This window comes from Oncorhynchus mykiss, chromosome 9 (genome assembly GCF_013265735.2).
Source record: "Oncorhynchus mykiss isolate Arlee chromosome 9, USDA_OmykA_1.1, whole genome shotgun sequence".
NCBI lineage: Eukaryota > Metazoa > Chordata > Actinopteri > Salmoniformes > Salmonidae > Oncorhynchus > Oncorhynchus mykiss.
This window is the reverse complement of record NC_048573.1, coordinates 8,379,765-8,394,920: the sequence shown is the minus strand read 5'-3', so window position 1 is coordinate 8,394,920 and position 15,156 is coordinate 8,379,765. Positions and strand designations below refer to the sequence as shown.

The 15,156-nt window shown below is 43.0% G+C and overlaps 1 protein-coding gene across 4 annotated transcripts in view; it reads left to right on the top strand.

Annotated features, from left to right (window-relative positions):
* The window catches only part of LOC110531390 (zinc finger protein 250), a 44,088-nt gene that overhangs the window by 5,748 nt on the left and 23,184 nt on the right, over nt 1-15,156 (top strand). The window contains exon 2 of one of the 4 annotated variants that reach the window (XM_036987242.1): nt 7,378-7,409. The exons of 1 other annotated variant lie outside the window; for it this stretch is intronic. In XM_036987242.1, coding sequence (XP_036843137.1) covers nt 7,378-7,409 — 32 coding nt within the window. Of the gene's footprint in view, nt 1-7,377; nt 8,444-8,952; nt 10,049-15,156 lie in introns of those variants that run through there. 2 more of the 4 variants (XM_021614580.2, XR_005053159.1) reach the window with 2 other exon arrangements.

Below are 15,156 nucleotides of genomic sequence, written 5' to 3'. Positions count from 1 at the left end.
TCCACTTTAGACCAAGCAGCCTTCATCTTCGCAGCATTGTCTGTCACCAGCGCAAATACCTTCGGTGGTCCAAGGTAATTGATGACTGCCTTCAGCTCATCTGCAATGTAGAGACGGGTGTGTCTTATGTCCCTTGTGTCTGTGCTCTTGTAGAATACTGGTTGAGGGGTGGAGATGATGTAGTTAATTATTCCTTGCCCACGAACATTCGACCACCCATCAGAGATGATTGCAATACAGTCTGCTTTCCCTATGATTTGCTTGACCTTCACTTGAACTCTGAACTTTGCATCCAGCAAATGAGTAGATAAAGCATGTCTGGTTGGAGGGGTGTATGCTGGGTGAAGAACATTCAGAAATCTCTTTCAATACACATTGCCTGTGAGCATCAGAGGTGAACCAGTTGCATACACAGCTCAAGCAGGACATTCATCAGCATTTCTCTGACTACATTCCTCCATTGAGTCAAAAAAACTTCTGATTCCAGGAGGACCATGAGCTGTTGCTATCGATAAGGTGTCTGATTCATCATTTTCACCTCGAATAGAAGTATAGGGACTTTTGTCAGAGGTTGCTTGATGTGAGCGCTGAGAGAACTTTATGCACTTGGCCAGATGATTCTGCATCTTTGTTGCATTCTTCACATATGATTTGGCACAGTATTTGCAATTATACACAGCTTTTCCTTCTACATTAGCTGCAGTGAAATGTCTCCACACATTAGATAGTGCCGGTCCCATTTTCCTGTAAAGATTAGGAAAAAAGGAGTACATTTTTATCCATGTATAGATAAATACAGATAAATGTTTTAAAATGAAACATGTATGGAAACAGGTGAATTAACACTCATCAGTTAGCAGGCTCAAGCAAGCTAAAACCCACATTGTTAACAAGTTAGAAATGACTTACACACACTTTGCTGTAGGCTACTATTTACTAGTTAACAAAAAATAATGTATGCCATGTCATATAAAATATATTCACCCCACCCAGTATTGTGATCAAAACTTACCAGAAAGCACGTGGTTCTTGGCTCAGACAGTGTAGTAGTGTGGGTTCAATAGCATCTCATTAGTGTGCAAGATCTTGAGAATCAGCTGTACATGTGATGGAAGAGTGCACTGTGCATGCAGAGGGTTGCAATTCCATTGAATTGGGGATAGTTTAACCAAAATATGCCACAAGATCTAGAATTGCCTTGTGTATTCCACAAAAAAAGGTTCACTGTTATAAGCTAACTTTTTTAAAGGAATTTAAGCAAAATTCCCAGAATTCCCAGGACTTAACTCCCCATGGAAAATTTCCGGGAAGTTTCCGACCCTTTGCAACCCTAGTGTAAACGTTAACATCCATGTTTGGTTTTGGTTTGGAGGAGGGGGAGAGGGGTGTGTTAGCATCTAATAATTTATTATTTCCTGGGCACCACTCTGCAATTAAAACTACACTTTCCTTATCAAAAACGTCCATCAACCACAGATATACCCTCCGACGGGGGAAAAGGGCCAAACAGATGGTAAATACGTCCCACAGTGGGCTAGTGTTATAGTGCTAGACCGAGATACAGTCTGTCTAGAAGGTGGCCCTAGCTACCTGCTAGACTGAGATACAGTCTGTCTAGAACCTGGCCCTAGCTATCTGCTAGGCTGTATAGAATACAGTCTGTCTAGAAGGTGGCCCTTGCTACCTGCTAGACTGAGATACAGTCTGTCTAGAACCTGGCCCTAGCTACCTGCTAGGCTGTATAGAATACAGTCAGTCTAGAAGGTGGCCCTAGCTATCTGCTAGGCTGTATAGAATACAGTCTGTCTAGAAGGTGGCCCTATCTATCTGCTAGGCTGTATAGAATACAGTATGTCTAGAAGATGGCCCTAGCTATCTGTTAGGCTGTATAGAATACAGTCTGTCTAGAAGGTGGCCCTAGCTATCTGCACTCAGGCATTTCTCAAGAGATACAGTCTCAGTCTAGAAGATGGCCCTAGCTATCTGTTAGGCTATATAGAATACAGTCTGTCTAGAAGGTGGCCCTAGCTATCTGCTAGGCTGTATAGAATACAGTCTGTCTAGAAGCTGGCCCTAGCTATCTGCTAGGCTGTATAGAATACAGTCTGTCTAGAAGATGGCCCTAGCTATCTGCCAGGCTGTATAGAATACAGTCTGTCTAGAAGCTGGCCCTAGCTATCTGCTAGGCTGTATAGAATAGAGTCTGTCTAGAAGGTGGCCCTAGCTATCTGCTAGGCTGTATAGAATGCAGTCTGTCTAGAAGGTGGCCCTAGCTATCTGCTAGGCTGTATAGAATACAGTCTGTCTAGAAGATGGTCCTATCTATCTGCTAGGCTGTATAGAATACAGTCTGTCTAGAAGGTGGCCCTATCTATCTGCTAGGCTGTATAGAATACAGTCTGTCTAGAAGGTGGCCCTAGCTATCTGCTAGGCTGTATAGAATACAGTCTGTCTAGAAGGTGGCCCTATCTATCTGCTAGGCTGTATAGAATACAGTCTGTCTAGAAGGTGGCCCTATCTATCTGCTAGGCTGTATAGAATACAGTCTGTCTAGAACCTGGCCCTAGCTATCTGCTAGGCTGTATAGAATACAGTCTGTCTAGAAGGTGGCCCTTGCTACCTGCTAGACTGAGATACAGTCTGTCTAGAACCTGGCCCTAGCTACCTGCTAGGCTGTATAGAATACAGTCAGTCTAGAAGGTGGCCCTAGCTATCTGCTAGGCTGTATAGAATACAGTCTGTCTAGAAGGTGGCCCTTGCTACCTGCTAGACTGAGATACAGTCTGTCTAGAACCTGGCCCTAGCTACCTGCTAGGCTGTATAGAATACAGTCTGTCTAGAAGGTGGCCCTAGCTATCTGCACTCAGGCATTTCTCAAGAGATACAGTCTCAGTCTAGAAGATGGCCCTAGCTATCTGTTAGGCTATATAGAATACAGTCTGTCTAGAAGGTGGCCCTAGCTATCTGCTAGGCTGTATAGAATACAGTATGTCTAGAAGCTGGCCCTAGCTATCTGCTAGGCTGTATAGAATACAGTCTGTCTAGAAGATGGCCCTAGCTATCTGCCAGGCTGTATAGAATACAGTCTGTCTAGAAGCTGGCCCTAGCTATCTGCTAGGCTGTATAGAATAGAGTCTGTCTAGAAGGTGGCCCTAGCTATCTGCTAGGCTGTATAGAATGCAGTCTGTCTAGAAGGTGGCCCTAGCTATCTGCTAGGCTGTATAGAATACAGTCTGTCTAGAAGATGGTCCTATCTATCTGCTAGGCTGTATAGAATACAGTCTGTCTAGAAGGTGGCCCTATCTATCTGCTAGGCTGTATAGAATACAGTCTGTCTAGAAGGTGGCCCTAGCTATCTGCTAGGCTGTATAGAATACAGTCTGTCTAGAAGGTGGCCCTATCTATCTGCTAGGCTGTATAGAATACAGTCTGTCTAGAAGGTGGCCCTATCTATCTGCTAGGCTGTATAGAATACAGTCTGTCTAGAAGGTGGCCCTAGCTATCTGCTAGGCTGTATAGAATACAGTCTGTCTAGAATGTGGCCCTATCTATCTGCTAGGCTGTATAGAATACAGTCTGTCTAGAAGCTGGCCCTAGCTATCTGCTAGGCTGTATAGAGTACAGTCTGTCTAGAAGGTGGCCCTAGCTAAATGGTAGGCTGTATAGAATACAGTCTCTGTCTAGAAGGTGGCCCTATCTATCTGTTAGGCTGTATAGAATACAGTCTGTCTAGAAGCTGTCCCTGGCTATCTGCTAGGCTGTATAGAATACAGTATGTCTAGAATGTGGCCCTATCTATCTGCTAGGCTGTATAGAATACAGTCTGTCTAGAAGGTGGCCCTAGCTATCTGCTAGGCTGTATAGAATACAGTCTGTCTAGAAGGTGGCCCTAGCTATCTGCTAGGCTGTATAGAATACAGTCTGTCTAGAATGTGGCCCTATCTATCTGCTAGGCTGTATAGAATACAGTCTGTCTAGAATGTGGCCCTATCTATCTGCTAGGCTGTATAGAATACAGTCTGTCTAGAATGTGGCCCTATCTATCTGCTAGGCTGTATAGAATACAGTCTGTCTAGAATGTGGCCCTATCTATCTGCTAGGCTGTATAGAATACAGTCTGTCTAGAAGCTGGCCCTAGCTATCTGCTAGGCTGTATAGAATACAGTCTGTCTAGAAGCTGTCCCTGGCTATCTGCTAGGCTGTATAGAATACAGTCTGTCTAGAAGGTGGCCCTAGCTATCTGCTAGGCTGTATAGAATACAGTCTGTCTAGAATGTGGCCCTATCTATCTGCTAGGCTGTATAGAATACAGTCTGTCTAGAAGGTGGCCCTATCTATCTGCTAGGCTGTATAGAATACAGTCTGTCTAGAATGTGGCCCTATCTATGTGCTAGGCTGTATAGAATACAGTCTGTCTAGAAGGTGGCCCTATCTATCTGCTAGGCTGTATAGAATACAGTCTGTCTAGAAGGTGGCCCTAGCTATCTGTTAGGCTGTATAGAATACAGTCTGTCTAGAAGGTGGCCCTATCTATCTGCTAGGCTGTATAGAATACAGTCTGTCTAGAAGGTGGCCCTATCTATGTGCTAGGCTGTATAGAATACAGTCTGTCTAGAAGGTGGCCCTATCTATGTGCTAGGCTGTATAGAATACAGTCTGTCTAGAAGGTGGCCCTATCTATCTGCTAGGCTGTATAGAATACAGTCTGTCTAGAAGGTGGCCCTATCTATCTGCTAGGCTGTATAGAATACAGTCTGTCTAGAAGGTGGCCCTATCTATGTGCTAGGCTGTATAGAATACAGTCTGTCTAGAAGGTGGCCCTATCTATGTGCTAGGCTGTATAGAATACAGTCTGTCTAGAAGGTGGCCCTATCTATCTGCTAGGCTGTATAGAATACAGTCTGTCTAGAAGGTGGCCCTATCTATGTGCTAGGCTGTATAGAATACAGTCTGTCTAGAAGGTGGCCCTATCTATGTGCTAGGCTGTATAGAATACAGTCTGTCTAGAAGGTGGCCCTATCTATGTGCTAGGCTGTATAGAATACAGTCTGTCTAGAAGGTGGCCCTATCTATGTGCTAGGCTGTATAGAATACAGTCTGTCTAGAAGGTGGCCCTATCTATGTGCTAGGCTGTATAGAATACAGTCTGTCTAGAAGGTGGCCCTATCTATGTGCTAGGCTGTATAGAATACAGTCTGTCTAGAAGGTGGCCCTATCTATGTGCTAGGCTGTATAGAATACAGTCTGTCTAGAAGGTGGCCCTATCTATGTGCTAGGCTGTATAGAATACAGTCTGTCTAGAAGGTGGCCCTATCTATGTGCTAGGCTGTATAGAATACAGTCTGTCTAGAAGGTGGCCCTATCTATGTGCTAGGCTGTATAGAATACAGTCTGTCTAGAAGGTGGCCCTATCTATGTGCTAGGCTGTATAGAATACAGTCTGTCTAGAAGGTGGCCCTATCTATGTGCTAGGCTGTATAGAATACAGTCTGTCTAGAAGGTGGCCCTATCTATGTGCTAGGCTGTATAGAATACAGTCTGTCTAGAAGGTGGCCCTATCTATGTGCTAGGCTGTATAGAATACAGTCTGTCTAGAAGGTGGCCCTATCTATGTGCTAGGCTGTATAGAATACAGTCTGTCTAGAAGGTGGCCCTATCTATGTGCTAGGCTGTATAGAATACAGTCTGTCTAGAAGGTGGCCCTATCTATGTGCTAGGCTGTATAGAATACAGTCTGTCTAGAAGGTGGCCCTATCTATGTGCTAGGCTGTATAGAATACAGTCTGTCTAGAAGGTGGCCCTATCTATGTGCTAGGCTGTATAGAATACAGTCTGTCTAGAAGGTGGCCCTATCTATGTGCTAGGCTGTATAGCTCTTATAAATGTATAGTTCAAATGAATGATTCAAGTGTTCTATTTAATTATGTGGTATATACAGTGCCTTCACCCATCTACACACAATGAAAACATGTTGTTTGAAATGTTTGTAATTTTTTAGAAAATGAAAACAGATCTCATTTACATAAGTATTCACACCCCTGAGTCAATACATGTTAGGACCACCTTTGGAGGCGATTACAGCTGAGAGGCTTTCTGGGTAAGTCTCTAAGAGATTTGCACACCTGGATTGTACAATATTTGCACATTATTCTTTCTTTTTTTTAAGTATTCAAACTCTATAAATGTGATTGTTGATAGTTGCTAGACAGCCATTTTCAATTCTTGCCACAGATTTGCAAGTGTTTCAGGTTATTGTCCTGCTGAAAGGTGCATTCGTCTCCCTGTGTCTGGTGGAAAGCAGACTGAACCACGTTTTCCACTAGGATTTTGCCAGTGCTTAACTCTATTCCGTTTATTTTTATCCTAAAAAACTCCCCATTCCTTGCTGATGACAAGCATACCCATAGCATGATGCACCACCGTGCTTGAAAATATGAAGTGTGAGGTGTTGCGTTGGTTTTGCTCCAAACATAACGCTTTGTGTTCAGGACATAAAGTTCATTTCTATGCCTCGTTTTTTGCAGTATTACTTTAGTGCCTTATTGCAAGCAGGATGCATGTTTCTGAACATTTGTATTCTGTACGGGCATTCTTCTTTTCACTCTGTCAATTAGGTTAGTATTGTGGAGAAGCTACAGTGCTGTTGATCCATCCTCAGTTTTTTTTTTTTATCACAGCCATTAAAATCTGTAGCTGTTTTAAAGTCACCATTGGCCTCATGGTTAAATAACTAAGTGGTTTCCTTCCTCTCCGGCAACTGAGTTAGGAAGGACGCCTGTATCTTTGTAGTGACTGGGTGTATTGATGCACCATCCAAAGTGTAATTAATAACTTCAAAAAAGGGAAAGGGATATCCAACATCTGCTTTTTAAACTGTTTTACTCATCTACCAATAGGAGCCCTTCTTTGCTAAGCTTTGGAAAACCTCCCTGGTCTTTGTGGTTGAATCTGTGTTTGAAATTCACTGCTCTACTGAGGGATCTTACAGATGTATGTGTGGGGTACAGAGATGTGGTAGACATTAAAGAATCATATTAAACACCATTATTACTGAACAAAGGGAGTCCATGCAACTTATTATGTGACTTGTGAAGCACATCTTTACTCCTGAACATATTTAGTTTTGCCGTAACAAAGGGGTTGAATACTTATCGACTCAAGATATTTCAGCTTTTCAATTCTAATTAATTTGTTTATTAAAAATATCCACTTTGACATTATGGGGTAGGTATTGTGTGTAGGCCACACAAAATCTCAATTAAATCAATTTTAAATTCCGTCTGTAACACAACAACATTTGGGGGGAAAAGAAGGGATGTGAATACTTTCTGAAGCCACTTCAGATGACCTCTGACCCTCCTCTCTCCTTCCCTCCAGACTCCCTGCAGCTCTCTGTCTCTGAAGAGGAGGTTCCCCCTGAGCAACAGCACTGTGAGCAGGAGTGGAGCCCCAGCCTGGGGCAGGAGGACCCAGAGCCCACACTGATTATAGACGAAGAGGAGGAAGTCAGGACCAGTCAGGAGGAAGAGCAGTTTCAAGGGCTGGAGCCTGATATAGAGTTCATATTCACTCCTTCCTGTGTGAAAAGTGAATGTGATCAGGAGGACCCACTTTGGTCCTTGACTCTTCCCCAAACCCAGACTGGAGAGAACAGAGAGAGTAATTCTAAACCAGTGGATCTCAAACCTTTTGGCACTGTGACCCACTTAAAGGGTCTTGACATTCCCTGTGACCTTCCATATAATCGTAACAATGCCTCCAGCCACAGCTCAGCCGTAAGCAGCGACCTAGTAGGGCTTGACATCAGCCCACCATTTGATCCCAACGCACCAATGGGGGAACCCTGCATCTGCCCCTTTTGTGGCAAGACCTTCAAACAAAAAGGAAATCTGTCCATGCACATGAAGATTCACACAGGAGAGAAACCTTTTAGCTGTGGTGACTGCGGGAAACGCTTCAATCGCAAGGAGCACTTAACCAGACATATACGCATTCACAGAGGAGAGAAACCATTCAGCTGTCATTTTTGCTGTAAAAGCTTCAATCAGAAGGGGGATCTAAGGAGACACATCCTGACTCACACAGGAGAGAAACCATTCAGCTGTGGTGACTGTGGGAAAGGCTTCATTCGCAAGGAGCATCTAATTGCACATGTACGGACTCACACAGGAGAAGTGTCGGTGTCAAGCAGAGCCTAACCATGCAGAAACTGGCAAATAGATCTCTGATGGATTTACTGTCGTAAAAACATTGTATGTAAATAAAGTTTGATTTGAATGATGAGGTAATGATCACACTAGGGGTGCACCGATATGAAATTTTTTGGCCGATACCGATAACCAATATTACCATTTTTTTGCGGACTTTTAAGCATTCTAGTACAGTTAAAGAGTTCACACACACACACACACACGGACTCAGTGGTCTAAGGCACTGCATCTCTGTGCAAGAGGCGTCACTACAGTCCCCGGTTCGAATCCAGGTTGTATCACATCCGGCCGTGATTGGGAGTCCCATAGAGAGGTGCACAGTTGGCCCAGCGTCGTCCGGGTTTGGCCGGGGTCGGGCCGTCATTGTGAATAACAATTTGTTCTTAACTGACTTGCCTAGTTAAATAAAGGTGACACTGACCAAAAAGTTATTTGGCATTTACGTATGTCCCCATTACCAGTAAAACATCATCAAAACCTATTTCTTTCACTTACTTGCTGTGCTGATTTGTTAATTTGTTCAGTAGTTTCATTCTAAACCAGAATTTCATCATATGTGTATTATGTATTATCATGTATACATGATTATGAGAATGAAACGACTGAAGTGTAGTTTCAGCTGTCTGTCCGTGGCCTCTCTTCCTCGGTGCGCAATGTCACTGTGTCTGTTTCCATCTTGTCCAGCTGTGTATGTTACATTTCACATAAACCCTGTTTCTTGTCTGCACCGAGGTAGCGGTCCTTGTACCTACACATCCAGCATGGTGGCAACACAGTAAAGAGGCTCAGAGAGAATGCCACCGAATCCATTGTTCACAGCCTCTAGTAGAGTATTTTTCCAAATTTTAACCCCACGGTCTGTGTTGGCAGTTTTGTTGAGCGGGCATTTCAATACCATGACCGAGGGTATCACGTCTGCTGCAGAGGCAGTTGATGAGCTTATTTCTCCAGTCAGTTGTTTCGAATGGAGCTAGAAGTGTGTTCCTGTTTCAAACATGTTCTCAAATGCCATTGAAATGGCAGCAGCGGTATGACAACCAGCACATTCTTTAAGCATGCAATACGACTTTCCTCAGTACGAAATCCTCATCGACTCACTGTGCTGTCAGACTCGGCATGCTCATGGGACTGAGATCGCTGGTCCAAATGTCAGTCGTGAAGCTAATAGTAGTGACGCCCATAGCAAGTAGCTCATAGATGTACGTTTCACAAAACTGTGTAACTCCGGTAGGGCAACATCTGAAAGATGGCGAGTACCGGGGCTCAACCAGTCGGGGAAAAGCCAACATCATCCACGACAGAAAACGATTCATTGTCAAGGGCAATGAATACCATTATCTTGGCGTTAACGGATTTCACCTTTTGAGTCGTCTCGCTGAAATGTTCTTACTCTTTCAAATGACTGCTGGACTTGAACTTGTTTAGTTGTTGGAAGTGTGCGCTTAGTATTGTTCTGCGTTTGTTCTGTGTAGCGCTGTATTTTTTCGTGGTGTCATATCAGCTACCTATGTAATATTAGGTATTCACGTCAGCGTTGACATCGGTTTTACACATCGGCGATAAACTAGACATCGGGCCGATGTTGGCCTTTTTAGCTAATATTGGCTTGTGTGGCGTAAATAAAGACCCACTGACCAACTAGTAGGCAACCCAACGCTCATTCGACGAAAAATGGCTAAGCCTACAATTGTTGCGTGTGTTTTTAAATTAGCGTTTATCGGCGGCTGCTGTGGAGATTTTCGGGGCAGTTGAGAAAACGGTAGTGGAGTACCAGGAGGAGAATGATCGGCTACGGAGACTGCTGGGGATCACACCGGAGATACAACTATGTAGAATAGGTACGTATGTAGATCTACTGATAGCTAGCTTCAGTTCTACTCAATAAACTGTTTAGGCAAACAGTGATCACCATTTTTTAAAGAAGAGTAAATTCACCATACATGTTTAAAAAGTTGTCTGTCACAAAAACCTTTGTCTTTCTGACTTCAATACATTTCATTGGAGACATTGAATCTTATTTTTGTTTAGTTGAGGAAATTTTGTCTAAGTATAAAACGGTCTATCTAAAAACAAATTATCCTTGATGGCTGTACGGTTTTGGAAACCTCAACACTCGACTTAATTATCATCCCAAAATAACTTTATAAATACAAAAGATTCGAGCCAACGTTTTAATTCCCTCTCTTTTTTCCATTAGCTCAGAAAGTGACATAGTTCAGGACAGGGTTGCCAGGTCAAGTAAACATTTATAGGCCAATGACGACTGAAAACCCGCCCAAAAGGCCTGCAAACTAGCCTCAATTTTTTTCACATAACATTGTCGAGCCAAGTAAGAAGGAATATCGTAGTAAATGCAAAATTCGGTTTTCCTCAAAATAATTATTGGGAGCTATGTCATGACGTAATAAAGGAATTTGAATGTGGCAAGAGAAAGGATAAATCGTCCTTATTAAACTCGTCAGATCATTTTCCACCAATGGATGTCGACTTAACTTGTTCTGACTGTTCTGATGAAGCAATAAGGCCCTAGGAGGTGTGGTATATGGTCAATATACCACGGCTAAGGGCTGTTCTTATGCATGACGTAACACGGAGTGCCTGGATACACCACTAAGCCGTGGTATATTGTCCATATACCACAAACCCCGGGGTGCCTTATTGCTATTATAAACTGGTTACCAACGTAATTAGAACAGTAAAAAGTTATTTTTTTTGTCAATATATGGTCTAACATAAAACGGGTGGTTCGAGCCCTGAATGCTGATTGGCTGACAGCCTTGGTATATCAGACCATATACCATAGGTATATGGGACTCAACCCCATTTCTCTTTGTGTTCAGTGACAGTGCCAATACATGTTGTTTTGTTTTCTGCTCATAACGCACCATGGCCGTTAGAAGAGTGTGAAATTACAAGTTATTACATCTGATGGGTTCTGACTTCTGAAACTTGAAAATATGAAATATCCTTATTCATGTTACATTCTGTCAGAAAATGTTATTGTTAGACATCAGGGATCCTATGAGAAGGGCCACAGTCTGGTACAAGTCAGCAGGACAGCCGTGAGTTGGGAAGGGGTGAGGAATTTGGGGCCTGAGGTCAGGTCAGATGAAGTGAGGAAGAACAGATATCACTAAAGTTCTGTCTAGCGTCATACGTGTAAGGAGGAGAAAGGGTTAAATACCAGTACTTGTGTGAATATGTCTTGGGTCTTATGCAGCTGTGCGACCCAGTGGGTGAATAAACTTGGTTTGAGTTTAAATAATCGTCTGTGAGTTTTTACTCTTTATTTACAACTGAACAGATCATTAGATTGATACACGCGAGTGCACACACACACACACACACACCTGCACGCATACAAACCCAAAGCGCCCGTCTCTACCTATGTGTGTAACCCCGGTTCCTCCTCAAAATAATCGGTGGCACATTTTCCAGGTCCTAATACTTATAATACTATGGTTATTAGGTGCTAAAAGAGCAAGGATTTCCTTGTTACTGAAGCCAATTCTAAAGTATAGTTTCACCAAGTCATGTACTCAGGCATTTCAACGGTGGCATGCCCAGCAATAGGGAGCCAGGCAGACATGCATTTAACCAAATCCCTTCTTAAAATTGAACTGCAACTTTTCTTGAAATATTGCCCCTTTATTCTCCAAATATTGCCCCTTTATTCTCCAAATATTGCCCCTTTATTCTCCAAATATTGCCACTTTTTTTAAAAGTACTAGCATGCAAAAAATAATAATCCAAGTACCACCACCCCGTGCAGTTTTTTCTTGGCCCTAAAACTCTTCTGTAAAAATCTATCAAAATCCTCTCCAATCCTACTTCCATGTTCTGGTCAAATCATTTTTCAAAACTGGTTCTAATGGGTGATGAACCTGGAAACGCACAACAGCGCCACCAGCGTGTTGAGGGTTTCTATTGCAATAAGGCAGCCTACAGACCAGTCGTAAAGGGAAACGATGACTGTGTGTAGAGAAAACAGTGGCAGGGTTGAGCGGAATACTTTAACAATTGAATCTGTTGTTGATTACAGTTGTATGAAAAATAAAGTAATCAGTAACAATCCTTTGGCTTCCTCAAAATGAGTAACGTAATCCAATTACTTATGGAATACTTTCACTTCTAACACCGAGGCATTAAAAGACACTAATTATTTCATTTAGTAACATGACTATTTCCTATTTAGGGACTGGCGTTAAAGCATACAGATCCTATAGTTTACATGTTCCATATTCTGCGTGTGATAGCATACACAGGCTACTTCCTAACGTTTTCAGTTGGTGGCAGAAGCCTATGCCAGCTACTTGTCTATTGTTATATGTTAATATTTTTACTGATACAAACTTATCTTGTGTTCCTTAGTGATAAATCTGAGCGTACAGATTTATGAGCCGCTTGCATGCGACCTCAGTATGTGACCTCCTGTATTTACGATCGGCAGGAATTTAGCTTTATGGGAAGTTCAGGGAGGAACAGAGTTGTGGCGATATCAACTATCTTGATCTGCACAGATGATCTAAAATACTTTTTACAACTCTGTTCCCTTGGGGCATGTTTCTGCACATCTGTCACAAAGATAAAATGATGTACTTTCTATGAAAAGGAGAGAGACAGCTCTGTTCAGAGAGCTTTCAACTCTTGACTATTCTAAGTGATGGTTGGTTGCTTCATTCGTGCAAATCTTATGTTGTTTGAAAAAAAAATCTGTCGTCACTTGCTATAGAATTTCTCGGACAATTTGGTGACAGCGGGGGGGGGGGGGGGGGGGGGGGGGGTGGCGCGCTAACTCGGCTTGCTGATTGTTCCCGGGGACACCGAGGTTAACTGCGCTTGCTGATTGTTCCCGGGGAGACCGAGGTTAACTGCGCTTGCTGATTGTTCCCGGGGACACCGAGGTTAACTGCGCTTGCTGATTGTTCCCGGGGAGACCGAGGTTAACTGCGCTTGCTGATTGTTCCCGGGGAGACCGAGGTTAACTGCGTTTGCTGATTGTTCCCGGGGAGACCGAGGTTAACTGCGCTTGCTGATTGTTCCCGGGGAGACCGAGGTTAACTGCGCTTGCTGATTGTTCCCGGGGAGACCGAGGTTAACTGCGTTTGCTGATTGTTCCCGGGGAGACCGAGGTTAACTGCGCGCACGGGCTGTGTTAGATGTGGCAGGGAGCCCCACACTCTGACTAAAAAGGAGCAGAAGGGGACTCACCTCGGAACTGGCAGGGAATGCCAGTGAGTGGATACGCTATTCCGAACAGACAAGATAAATTAAGGGTGAGACTGATTTTCTTATAAACATCATAGAAAATATTTTTGTTAAAGTATCCGGTCGGTTGTGTTTCTCTGTTGAAGCAGAGAAGCGGACATTGGATGATATGATACGGTTGGTTACGAGTTATGTGATCCCAGGGCACAATCCTGAGATGGGGAAAAAAAAACATTGTAAAAGAAAACGAATTAATCAATTATTAATTAATTATTATTATTATTATTAAGCTATAAATGTAAACCCTACACGGAAATTTACATACAGTGCCTTGCGAAAGTATTCGGCCCCCTTGAACTTTGCGACCTTTTGACACATTTCAGGCTTCAAACATAAAGATATAAAACTGTATTTTTTTGTGAAGAATCAACAACAAGTGGGACACAATCATGAAGTGGAACGACATTTATTGGATATTTCAAACTTTTTAACAAATCAAAAACTGAAAAATTGGGCGTGCAAAATTATTCAGCCCCTTTATTTTCAGTGCAGCAAACTCTCTCCAGAAGTTCAGTGAGGATCTCTGAATGATCCAATGTTGACCTAAATGACAAATGATGATAAATACAATCCACCTGTGTGTAATCAAGTCTCCGTATAAATGCACCTGCACTGTGATAGTCTCAGAGGTCCGTTAAAAGCGCAGAGAGCATCATGAAGAACAAGGAACACACCAGGCAGGTCCGAGATACTGTTGTGAAGAAGTTTAAAGCCGGATTTGGATACAAAAAGATTTCCCAAGCTTTAAACATCCCAAGGAGCACTGTGCAAGCGATAATATTGAAATGGAAGGAGTATCAGACCACTGCAAATCTACCAAGACCTGGCCGTCCCTCTAAACTTTCAGCTCATACAAGGAGAAGACTGATCAGAGATGCAGCCAAGAGGCCCATGATCACTCTGGATGAACTGCAGAGATCTACAGCTGAGGTGGGAGACTCTGTCCATAGGACAACAATCAGTCGTATATTGCACAAATCTGGCCTTTATGGAAGAGTGGCAAGAAGAAAGCCATTTCATAAAGATATCCATAAAAAGTGTTGTTTAAAGTTTGCCACAAGCCACCTGGGAGACACACCAAACATGTGGAAGAAGGTGCTCTGGTCAGATGAAACCAAAATTGAACTTTTTGGCAACAATGCAAAACGTTATGTTTGGCGTAAAAGCAACACAGCTCATCACCCTGAACACACCATCCCCACTGTCAAACATGGTGGTGGCAGCATCATGGTTTGGGCCTGCTTTTCTTCAGCAGGGACAGGGAAGATGGTTAAAATTGATGGGAAGATGGATGGAGCCAAATACAGGACCATTCTGGAAGAAAACCTGATGGAGTCTGCAAAAGACCTGAGACTGGGACGGAGATTTGTCTTCCAACAAGACAATGATCCAAAACATAAAGCAAAATCTACAATGGAATGGTTCAAAAATAAACATATCCAGTTGTTAGAATGGCCAAGTCAAAGTCCAGACCTGAATCCAATCGAGAATCTGTGGAAAGAACTGAAAACTGCTGTTCACAAATGCTCTCTATCCAACCTCACTGAGCTCGAGCTGTTTTGCAAGGAGGAATGGGAAAAAATGTCAGTCTCTCGATGTGCAAAACTGATAGAGACATACCCCAAGCGACTTACAGCTGTAATCGCAGCAAAAGGTGGCGCTACAAAGTATTAACTTA